The sequence below is a fragment of the Platichthys flesus genome, chromosome 4 (assembly GCF_949316205.1).
Source record: "Platichthys flesus chromosome 4, fPlaFle2.1, whole genome shotgun sequence".
NCBI lineage: Eukaryota > Metazoa > Chordata > Actinopteri > Pleuronectiformes > Pleuronectidae > Platichthys > Platichthys flesus.
The window spans coordinates 7,140,211-7,159,742 of record NC_084948.1 but is presented as its reverse complement, the minus strand read 5'-3'; the positions used below and the strand labels follow the sequence as shown (position 1 = coordinate 7,159,742).

The 19,532-nt window shown below is 43.7% G+C and overlaps 2 protein-coding genes across 2 annotated transcripts; one reads left to right on the top strand and one right to left on the bottom strand.

Annotated features, from left to right (window-relative positions):
- Positions 1 to 350: 350 nt before the first annotated feature.
- sgpp2 (sphingosine-1-phosphate phosphatase 2) lies at positions 351 to 12,655 on the bottom strand. Its single transcript, XM_062385150.1, has 5 exons — positions 12,301 to 12,655; positions 11,123 to 11,284; positions 4,423 to 4,602; positions 2,004 to 2,093; positions 351 to 1,061 (listed from the first exon to the last, which is right to left on the bottom strand). The coding sequence occupies exons 1-5, from the start codon at positions 12,595 to 12,597 to the stop codon at positions 516 to 518; spliced, it is 1,275 nt and encodes a 424-aa protein (XP_062241134.1). The 5' UTR covers positions 12,598 to 12,655; the 3' UTR covers positions 351 to 515.
- A 3,703-nt stretch (positions 12,656 to 16,358) lies between these two features.
- On the top strand, positions 16,359 to 19,532 carry LOC133951324 (E3 ubiquitin-protein ligase RNF182). The gene has a single exon (XM_062385200.1). It carries the CDS (start codon positions 16,652 to 16,654, stop codon positions 17,420 to 17,422), a length of 771 nt encoding a protein of 256 aa, XP_062241184.1. The 5' UTR covers positions 16,359 to 16,651; the 3' UTR covers positions 17,423 to 19,532.

Below are 19,532 nucleotides of genomic sequence, written 5' to 3'. Positions count from 1 at the left end.
CATTCCTTCAAACTGTTCTGTCGTAAAGGCAGGTTCACTCTTTCATTCCGGTCCAGCCTGTTCTGAACAGACTAACCAGGCCAACATGGTGTAACAGATGACCTGTTCCAACATGCCAAGTCCTATGCTTTAAAGCAAAAAGACTGATAGTACTCATTGAAATGAAGTCGCAGAGTTTCTGGTGAACTGGTTTTGATCTGACTGGTATGAGCTTTAGAGGCTTGTGACACACATCACAGTCGTCCTGGCTAAAGCATTTATTTTACATCTTCATGCACTGAAATAGACAACGCTGCAGTTAAATGCTGAGAATCCAGTCGTAAAAATTGTATTGCTCCATGAGAAAAACTTTATTTGCTTTCAGCTCAGTTACAGGTCAGTCACAGGCACCACGTTTCTGAAATTTTTACCATGTAAAAAAAAAAAAAAAGATCATCTGATACACATTCAAATAAATATGAGGTACATTTTTGTCATTTGCAAATTCAGAGCATTGTCAGTCTCCAGTGAGCAGGTCAAAACAGCCCCAGCAGAAGGAAGGCTCTATTGACCAATATACAATGAACAAGTCCAACAAACGTATATGTGGCAAACTTATATGGCACTTCAATTTCTCTCCTCCTCCTGGCACTTTCATCGCTTCTTGGCACTCTGTACCATGAATATAACACCCGCAGACTCAGTGCTTTCACTATCTGCCGTGTTCCCACAAGTGCCACGATTCCTAACAGGCAGCGGGCCACGCTCACTGCCAGTCCATGAGCTGTCAGTGTGGGTAGAGGTACAGGTAACACGCCCTGGGGCTCAAAAGTCTGCCCGAGCTGCTCATTCACCCAGTATCCCACTGAGCTTCCAGCCGCGACACCGAGGATGGTGGTGGTGTCTCCGCGCGTGGTGCTGTAGTGGTCCAGCTCTGGGTATGTGTAGCTGAGGAAGAGGGGCAGTGCCAACGCCACGATGGGGGAGATGCGGCTGGTGAGTTGAAAGTGGTCGAAGGTTTCCCAGTAAGGATAGGTGAAAAGCATGAGGAGGGCAGAGATTAAAGCGCCACAGATCACATCCTGAAAGCAGAATAATGACAATAGTTCACATTTTGTGCATTTGTTTTCGTATTAGATAAGAGAATCGATACCAGTCTCATGTGTGTCCATTAAATAAGTCTGAGATAAAGTAGAAACTTGGAGAACCTGCTAGCCAGGAGTGTCAGGAGGAACAAAACCAAGTTAGCAGCGCCTTTAGAGCTCACTCACTAACAGAAGAAGTTTCTTCTGTTTTATTTGTAAAAGAAAAGAAGGTGTGAGCCAGCAGTGACCCGACAATGTCGTCAGCTGCTCTCACACATGCACTGGACTCAGATATTTTCATGCAATTTTTTGTAGGGGCTGTACTTGGAAAAAGTCAAAGTTAGTTGTGAGAACACAGCAGGAACATGACTGAGGAATTCACAGCGTGTGAGTGGACGTGTTGATGTCGCGAATGTGCGTTTTTTTTCACTGATTTGTCATCTTTATTGAACCTTAAAGGGTCCTGTTAAAATGATTGAGTTACCTTCAGCTAGGGCCAGGGTAGTTTTCAGTATTTATGCTAAGCTAACCAGCTGCTGTAGGGTTACATTTAACAGACTATTGGTTCAAGTACAACGTGTTTTGAAATGTAAGCAAATATAGCTGCTTGGTAACACTGTGCCAGCCTGGCAGATGTGATAAATGAGTACACAACTGATGAGTAAGTAGCAGTCTCTTAATGTGGCATCGAGATTTTCAAATGAAAAGCAGGTGACTTAAAGTGTCGGCTGAATTTAGAGTCTCAGCCAGACAGTTTAACCAGACATAGATATGAATAATGAATCCTGCATTGAGCTTGAATATTTTATGCTGTGGAATGTGTGTGTGTGTGTGTGTGTGTGTGTGTGTTTGTGTGTGTGTGTGTGTGTGTGTGTGTGTGTGTGTGTGTGTGTGTGTGTGTGTGTGTTTGTGTGTGTGTGTGTAGGGGGACTAGCTCACCAAAACTGAGTGCATGCCAGTATAGAGGCGGCTCAGACACACCAGGCACGACAGCGTCACTGCGATCAGCAGACCCACCTCGAACTGGAACTGAGCCGCAATAAAAGATAAAAGATTAAACCGGTGAAAGAAGAATGTCGTGTGTCACATGCAACTTCCCATTGCTCAGTGCAGGCACAAAAACAGTTGTCGCGCTCTACTTCTTTAAAACCTCTTTCCTCTCAGCCACCCATTTGTCACTGTAGACATGGAACTCCTCTTTCTGCCACTTGTCCTCTCGGGTTGACGTACTGCCCGCCATCCAGTCACTTGGCTCCTTTAGTTCTCTACTGTCTCCATCCTCTGTCCCCTCCTTCCTTTACCTAAAGCGGCAGGTTTTGTTCCCCCCCCCTGCATTTCAATAACAGTGAGAAGAGAGGCCTTGTGTATTCATTCACCTCCTCCACCCTCCCCTCCTGTGCTCCCCTCTTCTCCTCCTCTCTGCCTTTTTTCCTGTGTCTTTTCCTGTCTTTTGCAGCTGGAAGCCTATTCACTGGTAGTTCATGAAGAGAGGTTTTTTGTGAATGGCCACAAAGGATGCCAGGGACAGGAGGGGGGTCACGCTGTGATTGACTGTCATGACCTCCGACCTGCTCTGGGATCAGGGCGAGTTGCCCTGAGGCCTTGTGTCTATTCAGGAGCCCCTGCAACAGCCTGCTACTCATTTATAGCTATACACGCTCTTTTCTCTCAGAGGAATCCTTGAGGAATCTCAGGCCACGGTTAAGTGCTCTACTGTACATGGATGTCTCAGGGTTCTTGAGGTGATTTCTCTGACCTTGAGAGCAGGAATGTAATATCCCCGACTGAGTGCTGGCTGACACGGCCTGACCACAAATCAGTCTGACAGCTGTAGAGACCGTAAACTACCAACTGATGGACCCAGCATTCACTGATGGACCCAGCATTCACTGATGGACCCAGCATTCACTGATGGACCAAGCATTCACTGATGGACCCAGCATTCACTCAGGTTCTTCGTTACAACACGGTGTGTGATTAAGAGAGCCCATGATTGAGCCACTGAGGGTTTTATAGACTTGGCAACAGAGTGGGGGAGATAAAGACGGGAAGAGTCGGGAGGAGGAGGGAGGTAGTGACGTGGATTGACAGTCATTGACTCAGTCGAGTCCATCAGAGGACCAAACTGCAGCTCCACGGGTGTGGCTGATGGTGACTGATGGTGACTTCTGGCCCCGCCCCTGCCTGCCCATTGTGCGACAGCTCAGTCAGGACTCACTGATGGACAGCGGGGCCACTCCCTTCATCCCACTCGCCGTCCACAGGCTCCCAGCACCTCATATTTAACCTCATTCAACTCTGACTTGTGAGAAGCTTCCCATTAGGAGCGACTAAATTAACACCTACTGGGCCGTGCTTATCCTAAAGGAATCCATCAAATTCAAGGGAAATGTAATTGCAATGCCTCGTGTCACATTTACAGTTAGTGTATGCGCCCTAACTCTGATGAGGTGGATAGAGATCATTTGAAGTCAGCTATGGTGGTAATACCAGTTTTCATAATGATGAGCAGTGAATATTACAGCTTCAGTAATGATGTCAGAGTTACAATCATGACATGTTTCAACAGTAGTTCTAACGACTGATGCTGGCAAATATCACGGGACACTAATTCTGTTTTTTCTCTACTCACTAACAGAAGAGAAAATGTGTTAAGATAATATTTAACAATGTGCGCATAAGGGGTAATTTTTTAACCTCTTTGAAGAGCATGTCTGATAAAACAATACCAACAACCGATAGCAACGCTAGCTTCTCTGTCGCTCTGTGTACTGCAGTAAAGCGCTCTAAGCTACAACCTAATATCACTATCCCAATCCTAACAATGACAATGGCTGGGCTCGAAATCCCTCACTAATCACTACATAGTCCACTATATAGTGAATTCACCGTTTTGTACAGCTGTCTGAATGTTTAGTGACATTTTATAAATCCCACATAATGGACACACTGCATCCCAGCGCATCATGAAATGGTACAACCGACAATCCCAGGACAATGACATAAGTAGTTTCCGAAAGCTTTTTCTTTTGCTGATGAGCTCACTATATAATCCTCTACATATAAGTCACTCTGTGTGTTATATTGTAAGGTCTTGGACTAACCATCTCAAGTGCCTTTAGGTAATGTGTGTTATGTCAAAATGGATTGAATGACTTTAACCCTCTTCCGAAAGCTCTGCTCTGACCGGTCTTAGACTTGACCCAGTTCCATTTGCTTATGACTGTGAGATGCAGTTGAAACCACAGACAACCTTATTCAAGCAGAGATTATTTGGCCACACATTCTAGCTCACTACAGACAAGTGCACTGTGGAACTGGTTGGCTGTGTTGAATCACAAATTTCAGCGATGCCCACCTGTAGCCTTGCTGGGGCGCTCAGTAAAATGGTAAAGGAGATGGAAGTGGCAGCCATGGCGTGAGTGGAGGGCAGCCCGTACTCTGCGTCAACACGCGTCTCCAGCTTAACCACAGGGGGTGAAGGAGGGCGAGGCAGCTTCAGCACATCCTTCATCACCTGGCCGACATACATCACCAACTGAAAGAGAGGTTAGAGTACATGTGTCTCAGAAGAAGGGTCCCAACAAATATCTAATATAGAGGACTTTTTATATAGCGTGTGTGTGTTGCAACTTACACTATTGTCGGATGACAAAAGGAGGATAATAGGGAAAGGAAAAAAAATAAATCACTTTGGAGAGGACAAAGCTACTTCAATCAGCAATAACAGAAAACCTGGAGGTATTTTACGAATGTTCTTGAAGGATGAATTGTCTACATAGTGGCCAGTCACAGAGGAGAAGACTTTTACAGTTTGTTTTTTAGAGTTTGGTTCTGACATATTGTGAATTAATGTTAACTTGTTAAAGCAACCACATGTGAAATCCGTGCCGAGCGGGTGTGTGTTTCCCTGCTGGGTACGGATCCAGCGTTTCTCGGTTCTGCAGGAGTCTGGGTTCCAGCTTTCAAATGAGGGATGGTTCCGGGTGAGTTCAGGGAGAACATTTCCAGGTTTTTTCAGGTTCAGGCACGAATCCTTTGACCTATGAAGAACTCTAATCTCATAAATATTCAGTTGCCATTTTTATTCTAAGATTGTGCGTTAGTACAGTTCTAGCAGATTTCAAACTCCTGTGGATGAAATAGACTTATTTTCTATAGTGCTTTTCATGAGAGACTGTGGTCTCTGTCTGTTCCATGGGAATCTTTATTTAGCATTTGAAATGTGATTCAATACAAAAAAAACTATAGAGTGAGTGCTGCAGTGTGCTGGCAAGAAAAGACGAAATCCGAGATGGCGGAAGATGATAATAAAATTATGAGAAGATGAAATAAAATCCTGATTAGGCTATGCTCTAAAAGTAACCACACTCTCATAAATAAGTAATACCCCTTCCAACTCCACAAAGGAAAAAGGAAAGAGAGGAGGACAAATGTGTACAAAAGATGGAGACCCTGCCTGGAATAAAGCGCTGATGTTGCTGTTGTGCAGTAACTAAATCTATTGTAAGAAACTGATAATTGAAGAGTACAGGATTTGCTGACACAGCGTCTTCGGAGGGTGGAGTGAGACAGAGGGTTCTTGACATAATGACAGTTAGTGCAAGGTGTGTGTGTGTGGTAATGATGTATAGGTATCGGTGTGAATGTGTGTGTGTGTGTGTGCGTGTCTATGTGCGTTTGCCTGCCAAATGTGCTGCCTATTCTCCTTCATGAAATCCCCAGCGGCCGTCGGAGGGGCAGCCTGCTCCGGCTCCAGTTTTATTTAAAGCTCTGCCTTGTATATTTAATGAATGGCTGTCTTCACATGGAGCAGGGAGGCAGTGCAGCGAGAGGGAGCAGGACACTAATGTGTGTGTTTAAGGGACAGAATAGAGAGGCTGTTATTACCATCTCCACTGACACTGTAATCAGAAGATGCCTGTTACCATGGAAAATAAGATATAAAAGTACATCTAGTGACCCGCTATTAGTGCAGCAACTTGTAGAGACGCGGAATGAAGCAGATAGAGCGGGAAGCGACAGGGACAGACATGGTATTTGAAATAGGTCAATATGTGGACACCAGAACACTGCTCAGGCCAGTCAAGTTCTTGGACATCAAATTGGGGAAACAATTTCTTTATGGACCCATCTTTAGGCACAGGGACAGCATCATGTTGAGAGAGGAAAGGACCTTTAAATGCCTGATATATTTATTGTAGCATTAATATTTCCCTTGGGGAAGCAGATCTTTTGGATAAGCAGAGGTGCTTATTGGATGAGAAAGTTGGACCAGGACCCAAGGGAAACAGTTCACCTTGCTTCCATTCAAATATTATATTTCAATATCGCAGGTAGGCTCCATCATAAATACAGTAAATTGTATCTTGTCACATTTACATGCAAACAAAAATAATAACAAGACTTCAGGCACGTTAGTTCCTCTTGCGCAGATGGAGATGCTTTGAGCCAAATATCTGGTGTCAGCTAAATGTTCATCATGACGATGCAAACATGCCAATAAATAGAGGGAATACGATCATAGTTAGTGTGCTACCATTGGCTAATTAGCACTAAACACAACAGCAGATGGGAATATCAACTGGTCTTAACTGAGCAATTTCTAGTTATGTTTAAGTTGGTTAGAAAATGTCCGTCTTAGTTGGTGCTAAACTGCTGATAACCTGTTGACTTTCAGGACGTTGTTACAGCACAAAGCACAAATTGGCATTTTGGTAGGACAAAACTCAGTCCAGTGGGCTATAGCTTATGGTTTATGATTTATTGATCCTAAACTTTCCAACGTTGTCTTACTATTTCCAAAAGCTAAACCTTTGTTCTCATTCTTCCCCTGTTCTCTAGGCATGTCTGAATGTAAATGTCACTATTTCAATATCTGTATCTACCTACAGTGTAGACGCCCGAGTGCCCACACTGAATAATTGGTACCACCCAACAATAAACAGAGGACAGTGGCAAGCCCATTTAGCGCAGTCTATTAATACAAAAAGCCCTACAGTGTACACATCATGCAGTGTACCCCCCCCCCCCCCCCCGTCATACAATGAATCTGCCTGCCAGCTCGAATTATATGAAACCCCTCCCCTCCCCTCCCACGGACTGCACCATCAACACAAACTTCATATTCAACCGTATTCAGCTGCCTCCAGTGAAGCCATCACGACAGTGTTTCACTGGAGTCTTTGTACAAATCATCAAAGGGCTGACCCAGGGACAGTGTGGTCACATTAAGGGAAGAGTTGAAGACAGGTCAGCACACACACACACGAACACGCTGTCATTGGCCACTTTTGAGGACATTACATTGAATTAATTCATTGGAGATGTACATTACCATATATATATATATATATATATATATATGGTAATGTATATATATATATATATATATATAACCACAACCACTACTTTTCTGAACTTTTAACTGTCAAATGGCCATTTAAATATACATTTGTTGGACTCCCCCCCCAACCTTACACACACACACTGTAGTAGCAGCAGAAGTGTACGCATTTTCTCATGAATGAGTGTATTGATGGCGGCCGGAGCAGCTTTGGACCTTGATCTGTCAACATGTGGATCAGAGTGAGTGAAGTGTGTAAGATTGTGTAGTGAAGAGAGGCTATTGCACAGGTTACTGTTTGAATAGAGAAAACAAAAGATGTTAGTTTTGGACTACAGTGACATGACTATTAGCTGCTTTAAGACCAACACCCCCATTGCCAATGATATGGGTACAAGAGCATTTACTTTTCAAATAACATGGACCGTGGATGGGAAATAACAATTCCTACAGTCTTAAATATAGCAAACAGAACTTGCCGCTTTGCTGAGGATGTCAAATAGTGAATACAAATTAGAAGTGCACAAAAAACTAGCATTTCTGACAATGACACATTTGTGTGTAATAAATTTCTGCTTGTAAAACCATTACAAATTTAACTTTACTCAAGTTTAGCTCCAGCAGCAAATCATGGAGCGTGATTTGACCAATAGGCATTTGGGAGACATGCTGCTACCTTCTCTCTTGAACTGAGAAGTATTTTCTGTAGGTACAGCATATAACCGCTTGTAACACCATAATATGACTGACGAGCCAATAAGCCATATCCCCACAGCATGGCTACTCAAGTTTACAGAGATAGACTCAATAAAGCAGTAGAATGTCTTGTTGTCCTGGGTCAAGTTTAAAGTTGAGCTCAGTCATTGCTGATCTGCTGAAAGGCAATTCTCTTGTGCTCTTTTATGAACTTGCTTTGTACGGTGTGCTTTCCTGAGTGTTCTCTAATTTTGTCCTCTGAAGACAATAATTCATCCACTGCCATTGCTTTCCTTCTGGCTATAGTAAATCTATTTGAACTTATGTAATGAGACTTAACACTGTTCACAGTGTCTAGTATGGAGTTGGGACACAGCTTCAAACGATGACGTTGGCCTGGTTATCCAATGTGGGGGTTGTACCTAGAAAATAATTGAGCCGACTGATTTGATGAAGGCCGGGGGCTGCTGTGTATTGGCCTTAAGACTTCAAAGAGCCAGTGGCTCTTTAAGTCTGTACATTGAACTGGTACCACTTGGTGCTATAGGCAAGCACACATGTTCATAATAGCAATTTTGAAGAGGAGAATTACAGTATTTTTTTCAACCTGGGCCCTATGTTTATAAATATGGATGTGGTCCAGAAGATGGCCTCCACAGGCAGCCTTGACTAAGACCAAATTTTAGCCTTGCATTGGTGAAAAAAACCTTTTGTGGAATTCCCCATAAGATTACACTGTAGCCACTGCCACTGTGGAGAGGACTGATTCCAAAAGTGTTTTAAGGACCATTCATTTACACACCCACATATAAAAATCATAAAGCCCAGGTTGAAAATGCCAGATTTCCCTTAAGCATTCAGATTCTTAGCAGGTATAATGTTAAGCGGGTTTGTCATCTTAATCAAACATTTGCTTGTGGGAACAGTGCAGGTATTTGGTCACAAAACAAAATTTAAATTTTGACCTGATAATGACGCTATAATGAAAGATTAACTGAGTAAAATTACTACAATAAAACCTGAGGTGAACATGAATGCATGCACCATATTTTATGGCAAACGATCCCAAAAATTATCAATCTGCTGGTGGTGCTACAAGTCAAGTTTGGGGATCACCAACATGACTGTAGGATTCATCCCCTGAGGAACATGAATGTCTATACTAACTCTCCTGTCACAACTTTTTATATTCCATAGTAATGCACCTCCAGAGTTTTTTATTGTTTCTATTTTTTGAGAGGGCAGTCATTTTTTGAATAAGTATTACTCTTTTGCACTTCTAGCTCTTGATTTCTTAATGAGATCCCTTTTGTTGTAACAGTAAATTGTGGCTATTATTCCTTTAAAAACTGTTCGGACCAATGTCTACTTGTAATAACATGACAGAGTTACTCTCAGTGAACAGAAGTCTCATGATTCCCCCAGTCATTTCTGATGTCCAGCTGTCAGCATTGAGGGCTGATCCAGGACTGCCTGAGGCCGTCTAGTTAAAAAAGTTCTGACGTCTGAGAATAAAGTGACTTCCTGTCCTTGACTGTGACCTTCCCCTGCCATCATTACTTACATACAAATCAGGACAAAATACCCGTCTTCTCGACTGCATTGGAAACTCTCCATAACCATACTGTATATGTTTGTGAGAGCCCTTTGTGTCATTGTGCTAAAGTCCAACCTGAGATTTTAGATATTACAAACAGCACAGGAGGTGGATGATTTGCATAATACTGCACTATGGTTACACCATACAACACTGCTATGCAATTCATGACCATATGGTTAATGACAGCCATTGTTTTGTAAGTCAAACAAAGTCACCCTGCAAGTAAAGACAACACAGAGTAGTGAAGGACACATATGTGTGTTATTGCGTGTACTTGTTATGTGCGTGTGTGTGTGTGTGTTATTCATAGGCCTCTAATGTGTTTGCTCCCGCATACAAGTCTTAATTTGCATGGATGCACTTCAATCGTTGGCGTGAGGAGCAGCCAGTCTGTGTGTGTGTGTGTGCGTGTGAGAGAGAGAGAGAGAGAGAGAGAGAGAGAGAGAGAGAGAGTTAGACTAGTGTCCTCCATGAACCTTAAATAACTCTACCAGCACAATGGCAGGGTGCTGTTAGAAGTTCGAAGTGCGGGGTGATGCGCCCCGAGGGCTGACAGACCAAATGGTCAGTCCGGGGAGAGAAAGCTCCGAGCGCTGAGGAGGCCAATAAAACACTCTACTGGTAGACTAGGGGGAGGAGAACACAGAGTAAACTGGTAATGTCTAACTAGAGGGAGGGCAATGAGCGTGTTTAGCAGGCGAGGTGGGGAGCACGAGCATGTGTGCATGTGTGTGTGTTGGCGTTTGTGAGTGTTTGAAAGGAGTTCACACAGAGGCCTGGTGAAGCCGGGATGCCAGAAGAAGGGGATCTTTTCCCCTGGGGGGCCAAACAAGGGGTTCAGACACAGGGCACCCACCAAGGGCTCGGGGCAGGGACACAAAGGCCACAAAAACACACTGCCCATCACACACTCTGCAGGAGTGAGGGTGTATGGCTGTCTGTGTCCCGGCTGTGTCACCACAAGTGTCAAGTACTCTCCTTCTGGGATCACTTTTGACATGTTTTAAGGGTCCCTTGACATAAAGTGCTGGATTCCATCAGACTAAACATCTAAAGGGAAGATCTTAGCCCTCGTTTTCCACTGATGTATCCTCCTGTGTGGCCTCAAACCATGTCAGGGACCCTTGGTCAGGCCGGTCCCGGTCAATGCTCCCCAAGCCTGGGGATATATGTGCATGTTGGTGTCAGAGACAGGCCAGTGCTGACGATGAAAGGAAGGTTGAAAGGTGAAAAGAGGGAAACAGAACAACAGAGAGAAGAGAGGTGGCATTGTGAGGGAGAAGGACATCAGACAGAAGTTTTACGCTTCATACATGGTAAGGTGGTCTGACTGACATCTTCAGCACAGACGCACAAACACACACACACACGCACACACACACACACACACACACACAGATTATCTGTCTATCTTACAGTCCAAATGTTGATGAGGCGTCGGCAGAGGAATGGGTCCAGGTTCCAGTGTATGCAGGGCAGACAGGTGATGTAGAAGATTTCATGACCCAGGGCTGATGAGAACAGGAATAGGACGTGCAGCAGCCAGTTCCTCACCTCGTACTGAGGCCTGCTGCAGCCCTGCACACAATAAACACCCAGTGAGAAAACAAAGTGTCATGGAGCCAGGTGCCTGGAATGAAAATCTAATTTAGATCAGAGATTATATTTCCTGGCCAGTCCTGCAGTCACACCCAGTGTTGGCTTCACCTTTTGTTTCCAGCTCCGCTCAAGAGACAGTTCAGATTTAATCTCAAATTTTATTTCGAGATTAATCCCTCAGCTGCTTTAACTTCAGAATTAAAGCCCCAGAGATTTCCTGACTTTTAGTCTGTAATATGGGTCAAGCTCCAAACAAAGTACCACACTACATTTCCCAGAATGCAAATCAGTTACCATCTTTCAACACCCCTGCCCATTCCACTACTTCTTTTGAATTCGAGATCTAAATATAAAGCCATTTGCTTCTAACATTGAAGGATATTCCACACCTACTACATCTCAATTAACAAATTTAAAAGAAATTGTAGATAAACATATGTAAAACTAAGTCAAGTACTTGCAAGTACTCAATGGCATTAACATGAAAATGATTGCTAAATAAATATACTAACTTTATTTATATAGCACTTAACTAAACAAGGTTACAAAGAACTTCACAAAATCCAGGGCAAATAAATGAATGAACTAAAACAAAAGGTACACAATTCAGTTGAATTTTGAGCACCGAATCTTAATGTTAAGGTCAAGACTTTCAAATTTAGAGAGAAACTCAACAGTTCCCCCATAAATAACCAGGAAGTGACCTGGCTGCATATTTACTTTGTCTTTACTTAAACAGACAGAAGAATGTAAACACTCAGTACACGCTATGCAGATGAGGATGTGGCGGTTGACAGTCACCCGGACAAACGAGAAAAGCCAGTCATTGTTTGGTTTACAATCAAGTCTCAGTCCGCCATGGGGCTGAGTAAAACAAACGTATGTTCATCTAGTCAGCCTGTTGTGTCTGTGTGGACACTTTGGTTATATTTCCAGCTTAAAGGGTTACGCAGGCTATAAAGCGGACCAATTTGTTTTTGCAGTAAATGACTTACGCCAACGCCACATCCGTTCACCATGTATTTGTATCCGGAGTTGTTGTCCTGGTGGTCCCCTGTTCCCTGCACCTGCCCACATGGTTTGTTGTCGGCGTGGGCCGGAGCGCGCGTCCTCCCCGCGGCTTCCACGAGGAAGAGTCCGCAGCGTCTCTGGAACCGGGCCACGGGCTCGGGGCCGTTGAGGTAAGCCAGGAGCTCCAGCATGTCAGGTGAAACACACACCCACACACACACACACACACAGAGGCTCAGGGGCGAGCAGGGGTGGATATTCTGAACGGGAGTATAGGTCATGCAGATTTCTTCCCCGGCAGGCAGGCAGGCAGGCAGGGCATCCCCGGGGGCAGAGCTGCGCACAGGTGCGGCCGCTGCGCGCCACAGGTAACGACACGCAGGGGCGGAGCTAATGACTGGTAGGATTTGGTGCGATCTTGACTCTGAGATGGTTATCATAACCTTCTTTGAAGAGGAAGACATTTATTGCATATTATGCCAGTTCGACACAATAAGGTAATAAGTAAGGTATCCTAGAAACAAAGGGTTATACAAGTAAGTGGATTGTTATTACGTAATGATAATGTACTTATTAATACCAAAAACTGTTGTCTGTCTGTCTGTCTGTCTGTCTGTCTTTATGTATGTATGTATGTATGTATGTATGTATGTATGTATGTATGTATGTATGTATGTATGTATGTATGTTTGTGTGAATGTACAAATAAAGTTAATATTTATGTATGTAGGGGAGAGCGGGAAAATGTGAGACATCGGGTAATGTGAGACATCGGGTAATGTGAGACACGCCCTCTATCTAGGCAACGGTACACCTTTGTGGTCATGTGACCATTATGTTTTCAAGCCTTGGCTAGCCATAACTAGCTGACCAGTTCCATGGCCTTGTTCCAGTTAAGTGCTGTGAACTGGCATTTGAATAAGCATAGAAAAACAATATCCCTGTCCTGCCAATTGGACAGAGAAACAATGTGCAGGTAAGCTAGGGTTTGCAAGAAATCACATTAATCATAATAATCATAAATGTGCTTAATTGACCAATCCCCATGATTATGTTACTAGTCCGATATAAGTTTTGTAATTTTTTGGTTGTCAATCTAGCTGTCAGGATTTTAACTATTACAACATGTGTTGTTATGGTAGTTTTAAAGTGGAAAAAGTAACTGGATCGCTTTCCCCCCTTGATTTCTCTAAGCTGGGGTAAAGTGAGACACAAGACCACTTATTAAAAAGCAATCATATTTTCACTGCCCTTTGTCCTGAAGACATTCTTATCATTTCCATTGCTAGAAAACATCCTGAATTAATGGGAAATGTGTAAATTTGACTGATATATCATTTTAGATCGCCTAGAGGGGAGCAAATGTAAAAAATGTCCCAAATTACCCCGCCCCCCCTATGTATGTGGAATGCACATCGCGCAAACTGTTCATCTAATTGGCTTCACACCAGGCATGTGTATTGTTAATGGGCAGAGGAAGTATAGCACCAAGTTTGGTGTGATTCGGACATGTAATACATTCAATATCGATAAAAATGGAATAAAGAGACGACCAGCAAGTGTGGTAGCAGAAAGTGGGGACAGGGCAGTGTATCTTCAGTCTGCGGACAGAGTTTAACACCTCTTCTTCCATGTCCTCACCAGGGGTCTAGAACTTGTTGCCTGCAGTCAATAATATATGTTCTGACAGATAATTTTGATAATCTCATTATATTTGTTTTATTTTACCATAGCAGACTGACACAGACAATTCACGGGTGTTGCAGAGGCTGATCTCCGTCATAACAACAACATTCTTGGAATCACTTTCTCTTTAGCAATTTGTCTTCAAAGTATTTGTATTTGTTTTCTTGCTACAATGCTTTATACAGTGCTGAATTACAGAGCTTTTATCATGAAAAGTTACGAGCTCAGGTCTGAGGATTGTTCATTGGTTAACAGAACTCTGAAATAGCCACCACGCAATATAAGAAACAACAACAGCAGTTCAGTAAATCATGAAAGAAGTACATTTTATTTCTATTTCTGAAAAACATTGACTATAAAATCTTCATTGCAGATAAACTATGTTTTCTAAAGTTTTTTTAACTTCGCTCTGCACCATCTATAAAAAGCAAAGTCCACCACATACACAATAAAGTATATTGACAGTATATTATAGAACTGTTTGAGGAGGACTCACTGATGACAAGGAATAATTCTGGGATACCTCCAGAGCATGAAACTCGGACAAGCAAGCAGGCAAGTTTAGAAGTTGAATTTTCAATAATAATGTACTAACGCCTATAGAAAATCAGTTCAGTGAACCAAAACTAGGCTGAAATTTCAATTATGTTGTTCAACATGAAATATAACTGATATAACTGATAGTAAAAAGTGAAACATGTGCAGCTTTTGTCTGTAAGGGTAATATATTTTGGATGAAAACCCTGAATGTCCCTTTTTGTTAATAATTCCTCTGATCCTGAGCCCTCCAGACCAAGACCCAGCTGTGCTAAAAGCTGCTTATATGTGTTGTTCACTGTGGTAAAAACCCATAAAGGGACTAAAGGGAAGTTGACTTAATCTGTATGCGAATAGCTCAATCTCAACTAAAAGTTAAGAGTTTCAAGAATAGAATATGTTATGAAGTTAATCAAATATAGGCTGTAAGAGGTCAAACAGTTGAAATTAAGTTTAATCATTATGACTTAAATCATGACCCATTTCATGCTTCTCAGAACAAAACCTGTGAGAGCAGTAAACACTGTACACAATAGTTTATGTGCACACTTTGAAGTTGAGTCGACTGCACCCATAGGGTAATGATTCACAACATGGGTTAGTACAAAATAAAATACAAAAAGGTGTATGTCATGTAAGTAATGAGTGACTTAGGTGTATTCTATCTCTTTCTCCTTTATTACATTAGTATAAACTCTGACATTGTCTTTATTATTGCAAGAATATTACTTCAAACATGAGTGGTAATAAACCCTTATTGAACAAACTGTGCCTTTTGTTGAGTTTTACAAAATTAGATCAACCTATAGGCTGCAATCAAATGAGTAGGGGATTTTTTACTCCCCTTGCTCTTTGCAGTGTGTACCAAAAACATGTGTTCTCAGATTTGTTATACTGTTTTTACTATTTTACTGTAAAAGATGCTATAGTACTATATTTAGTGCTATTCTCGTTGCTATTTTACTCATTCAGTATTTTACACTTCTAAATCTATTTTTGCACTATTCTGGTTGCACTGTTGACCCCCTACCTACCTGTGATTTCCGACTGGGTACTATGTTTTGTACTTATTTCACTTAATATGATGTAGTACTTAATATGTCACTCGGGTACTTATATGTTTTGTCTATTTTTGTTTACACTGGGGATTAGAGAGATTTCAATCCCGTTTGTGTCCTGTATGTAATTGACCAAAAAGTTGACTTTGAAATACTATTTTAATGCTCTACCATCCATCCATCCATCCATCCATCCATCCATCCATCCATCCATCCATCCATCCATTGACCTATAAAACTATACAACTATACATCAATCTATCTATGCATCTATCTATCTATACAACTATACATCTATCTCTATCCATCTAGAGCTCCATGCTGATTTTACATCAGACCAGAATCCCTTCGAGCAATGAGCTGGTTGTAAATGCAGTGTTCTCCTTTAACCGCACTTCTCTTTTTTATTGATGAAATTATAACTGTCACTGCTCCTGTCTGTTGCTCACAATGGAGGCCCGTGTCTGTGTGTGTTTGCAAAGTCTGGACCTGGTCTGGACACTGTGAGTTCACATGCTCTTTGCTTGGGACAGGAAACAGTGAATTGACGCCCCCGGTTGACCAAATTAGCGCATCCTATTGTCTGCCATGATTCTCTCTGTACGTAATTGTGAACGAGCATAGTTGTCATAGCTGCTTCCTGCATGTACAAACCCAGAGCGCTGAAACAACAGCTCCCCCCCCCCCCCCCCCCCCGCCCTCTCTCTCCCTCCCTGTGCTTGGATGGATGAGCCTCTCGCGTCGGAGTCACCACCATTACATCATCTATTCCCACACTGCCTCACATCGTGTGAGGGCTGTTTCTGTTGATATTTCACCGGGATCCCGGGCATTTACACGCAGTAGCTGCACCGGACGCCCCTGCTCCTCATGGTGTGAATGACGCTGGATTATAACGAGACATCATCCTCACCATCATCATCATCATCATCATCACCAGCAGCATCACTATAGTGTCTGATGGGGCTTCGATGAGCAGGGGGAGAGGAGGAGAGACGCGCACCGTCATCAGCATCTGTCCGCCAGCTCCCTTTGTGCTCACCGGAGAATGTGAATGGCGAAAGATGACATGGCAGAGGTAGAGCTGGCCCCGAGCGGAGCGGAGCCCCCCGGCGAGGCCCCCTCGGCGTTTCCCTACGAGGAGTACGAGTGCAAGATCTGCTACAATTACTTCGACCTTGACCGCCGGGCCCCGAAGATCCTAGAGTGCCTGCACACGTTCTGCGAGGAGTGTCTGAACACGCTGCACCTCCGGGAGGAGCGGCCATGGCGCATCAGCTGCCCCGTCTGTCGCCACCGCACCCCGGTGCCGGACTACCGGATACAGAACCTGCCCAACAACACCAAGGTGACGGAGGATTTCCCGCTGTACATCGACTCGGACCCGCTGCCCCAGGACGCCCTGCCGCCCTACCCGCCGCGGCTGCACCCGGCCCTCGTCGCGCTCCGCCGGGAGGAGGCGTCGGGGGCGTACAGCACCAGCCAGGCGACGCCGTCCACCACCGTGTCCACCGCCACGACCCTCTCCCAGGACTCGGTGCGCTACGACAGCTGCCAGAGCTGCAAGCGGGTGGCGCTGACCACCGGCTGCGTGTGCGTGATCTTCTCCTTCCTGTCCATGCTGGTGTTGCTCTTCATGGGCCTGATCTTCGTGCACAGCCACAGCATCCCCGCCTCGCCGGCGGGACCCATTTGCTTGTCGGTGGCCAGCATCCTGGCGATGTTCTCGGTGGTCGTCACCTGGCTCATCTGCTGGCTCAAATACAGACCGGACCATGAGACTGGCCGCTCGTCCGCCACCAGTAACTCCCGGAGAAACGCCTGACAGGCTGTGGGTGGAGGTTGTTGTGCTGTGGCTGTTTGATCATGTACATAATATACTGACAACTGATGCTCCTGCTCCCTTTACTTTTCTAGGAATAATTTCTCGTCCAGAATGGCCTTGAATCAGTATAGCAAACACCCAAAGGCCTTCATGTTGTTTAGAGCAATAGGCCGACATGATCCTTGATAATCTCTACGTAATATGCACTTCAATTTGCAGTGGGCCCAGTTGACTGATGGGCATCTCGACAAGTGAACTCAAGGCTTAGATTTGATGACTGAATGTGAAGTGCTCATTTCCAGGGTTTGACACTCTCCTCTCCCCATCCTGCTAAATGATATGCATATCCCCCTATGCCACTCCTTGTATGATAACTGTCCATGACGATTTCACTCTTATATCTCAACAAAGCACTATTGTGTTGTACCGATATTTGACAATGTTCACTTCTGAGTTTTCAGGAGAGTGTTGTTGTTGTTTTTTTTCCGGAGACTTGTGTGTTTTTGTGAAAAAGCCTCTGAAATGTTGCAAAGAATCCATAATCCAAACTGTAAATAGTCAACAGGGAAGCGATGAGCAGTACTGGATAGGTGTGACCAGCTTGTCTCCAAGACCTTCCTGATCCTTGTGCTTTAATTTACCTAACAGAATGGCACTTCCATTGTGAGGACGAAAACTGCACCTCCTCCAGCAAAGGGACACTGAAGGACAGCTTGTGATTTTGAACTTGTGTTTTGCGCATGTTAGGCTACTGGAAGGTCAAGGCCTTTTGTTTTTCCTTGTCTTGTTTTAAATGGAAGGGACAGTGCATGTCCCCGACTCCTGTGCCTCACCACCTCATTGCTGAACGAAGCAAAACTTCACTGTTATCACGATCAAACTCACGCTCGGGCCTCCCACCACCGACAGCACCCAGCATGAGGCGTCGACAGGGATTTTCCTCCTCCTGTCACAATACGTAGGCCACACATTGGTTGTGGAAAACAGGGTTTCCGACGCAAAGCGACTTTTTATTCTTAGAAAAAAAAGATACAAATAAATAGATGTGTGTCTAACAACGTAAAATAATAAGGTATAAATCCACTTTCAGCTATTTCCAACTTCCAACTCAGTCCTCTGCTTCCTTTAGGGCAGCATGTGATGATTAATTGATACTTATTTACAGGTCGGACAACATGATTCTTAGAATCTATCAGCAGTCATTATTACCTATGGCCACATGTGTGGCAGATTAGTGGTACCTTACTGTAGTGGCCACAGTTAAGTCCTTCATTAACACAAAACAAATATTGGATTTAACTAAACTAGATCTTAATATAATGAGGTTTTATATAGATTTTGTTCTCTCAGGCCGGTTTGTCCAAAAATACTGATCTAACTTTTCAGGGGAATTAGCTTCAGACAAATCAATGCAATCCAAAAAATAGCTAAACCCCAAGGGCCTATAGTGAGTTGGCTTCTATATAACTGTGAATTGGTAGTAAATTGTGTGTGTCCTGCTACAGTCTATTTAATGTATTTATACTGGATTCTTATTGGGCATAAAGTGATACCTTACTTTTGGTGTGGTGTCAGGACCCCCATTATTGACAAGTGTGTGTCCGAGGAGCAAGTGAGTCCCACTCACAGACCTTCCTCACAGCATTTAATGAAGAATCCGGGTAGGATTCAGACACCAAAGTGCTCTCAGACGAGCACCCGCCCTTGCACACTCTTGGTATCGCTGTACCTCATTGCACAGGGGGATAAATAGACAGTTCCAAATGATTCCCTAACCCTCATCCCCACTCCAAGTCTGATTCTCATGCTTGCTTCAATCATCCCGCTCAACCTTTCTCCCACTCAACTTCTAAATGATGCACTTTCCCCCCTTATTAGACACGAGTAACGGGGTACACCTTTGACTAATGTCCGCATATTGTATTTACTTCAGAGGACCTAGACGATGTCGTTGGTTTTTATGAGAATCCGTGGTTGTTGTTAAAAGTACCAAATGTATTTGCACAGAGAACTGTTCTTGGTGTGCTGTTTTACATTCATAAACACATTTCAGTAATAAAGAAAACATGAACACCCACAGCTGTCATTAGTTCTCTTGTGACAACAGAGC

Coding starts and splice junctions, on each gene's coding strand:
- sgpp2 (XM_062385150.1), bottom strand. CDS start 12,597: ATGACCTATACTCCCGTTCAGAATATCCACCCCTGCTCGCCCCTGAGC. Junction 11,285..12,300: donor TGAACGGATGTGGCGTTGGC/GTAAGTCATTTA, acceptor TATTGTGTGCAG/GGCTGCAGCAGGCCTCAGTA. Junction 4,603..11,122: donor GCCTCATCAACATTTGGACT/GTAAGATAGACA, acceptor CCTCTCTTTCAG/TTGGTGATGTATGTCGGCCA.
- LOC133951324 (XM_062385200.1), top strand. CDS start 16,652: ATGGCGAAAGATGACATGGCAGAGGTAGAGCTGGCCCCGAGCGGAGCG.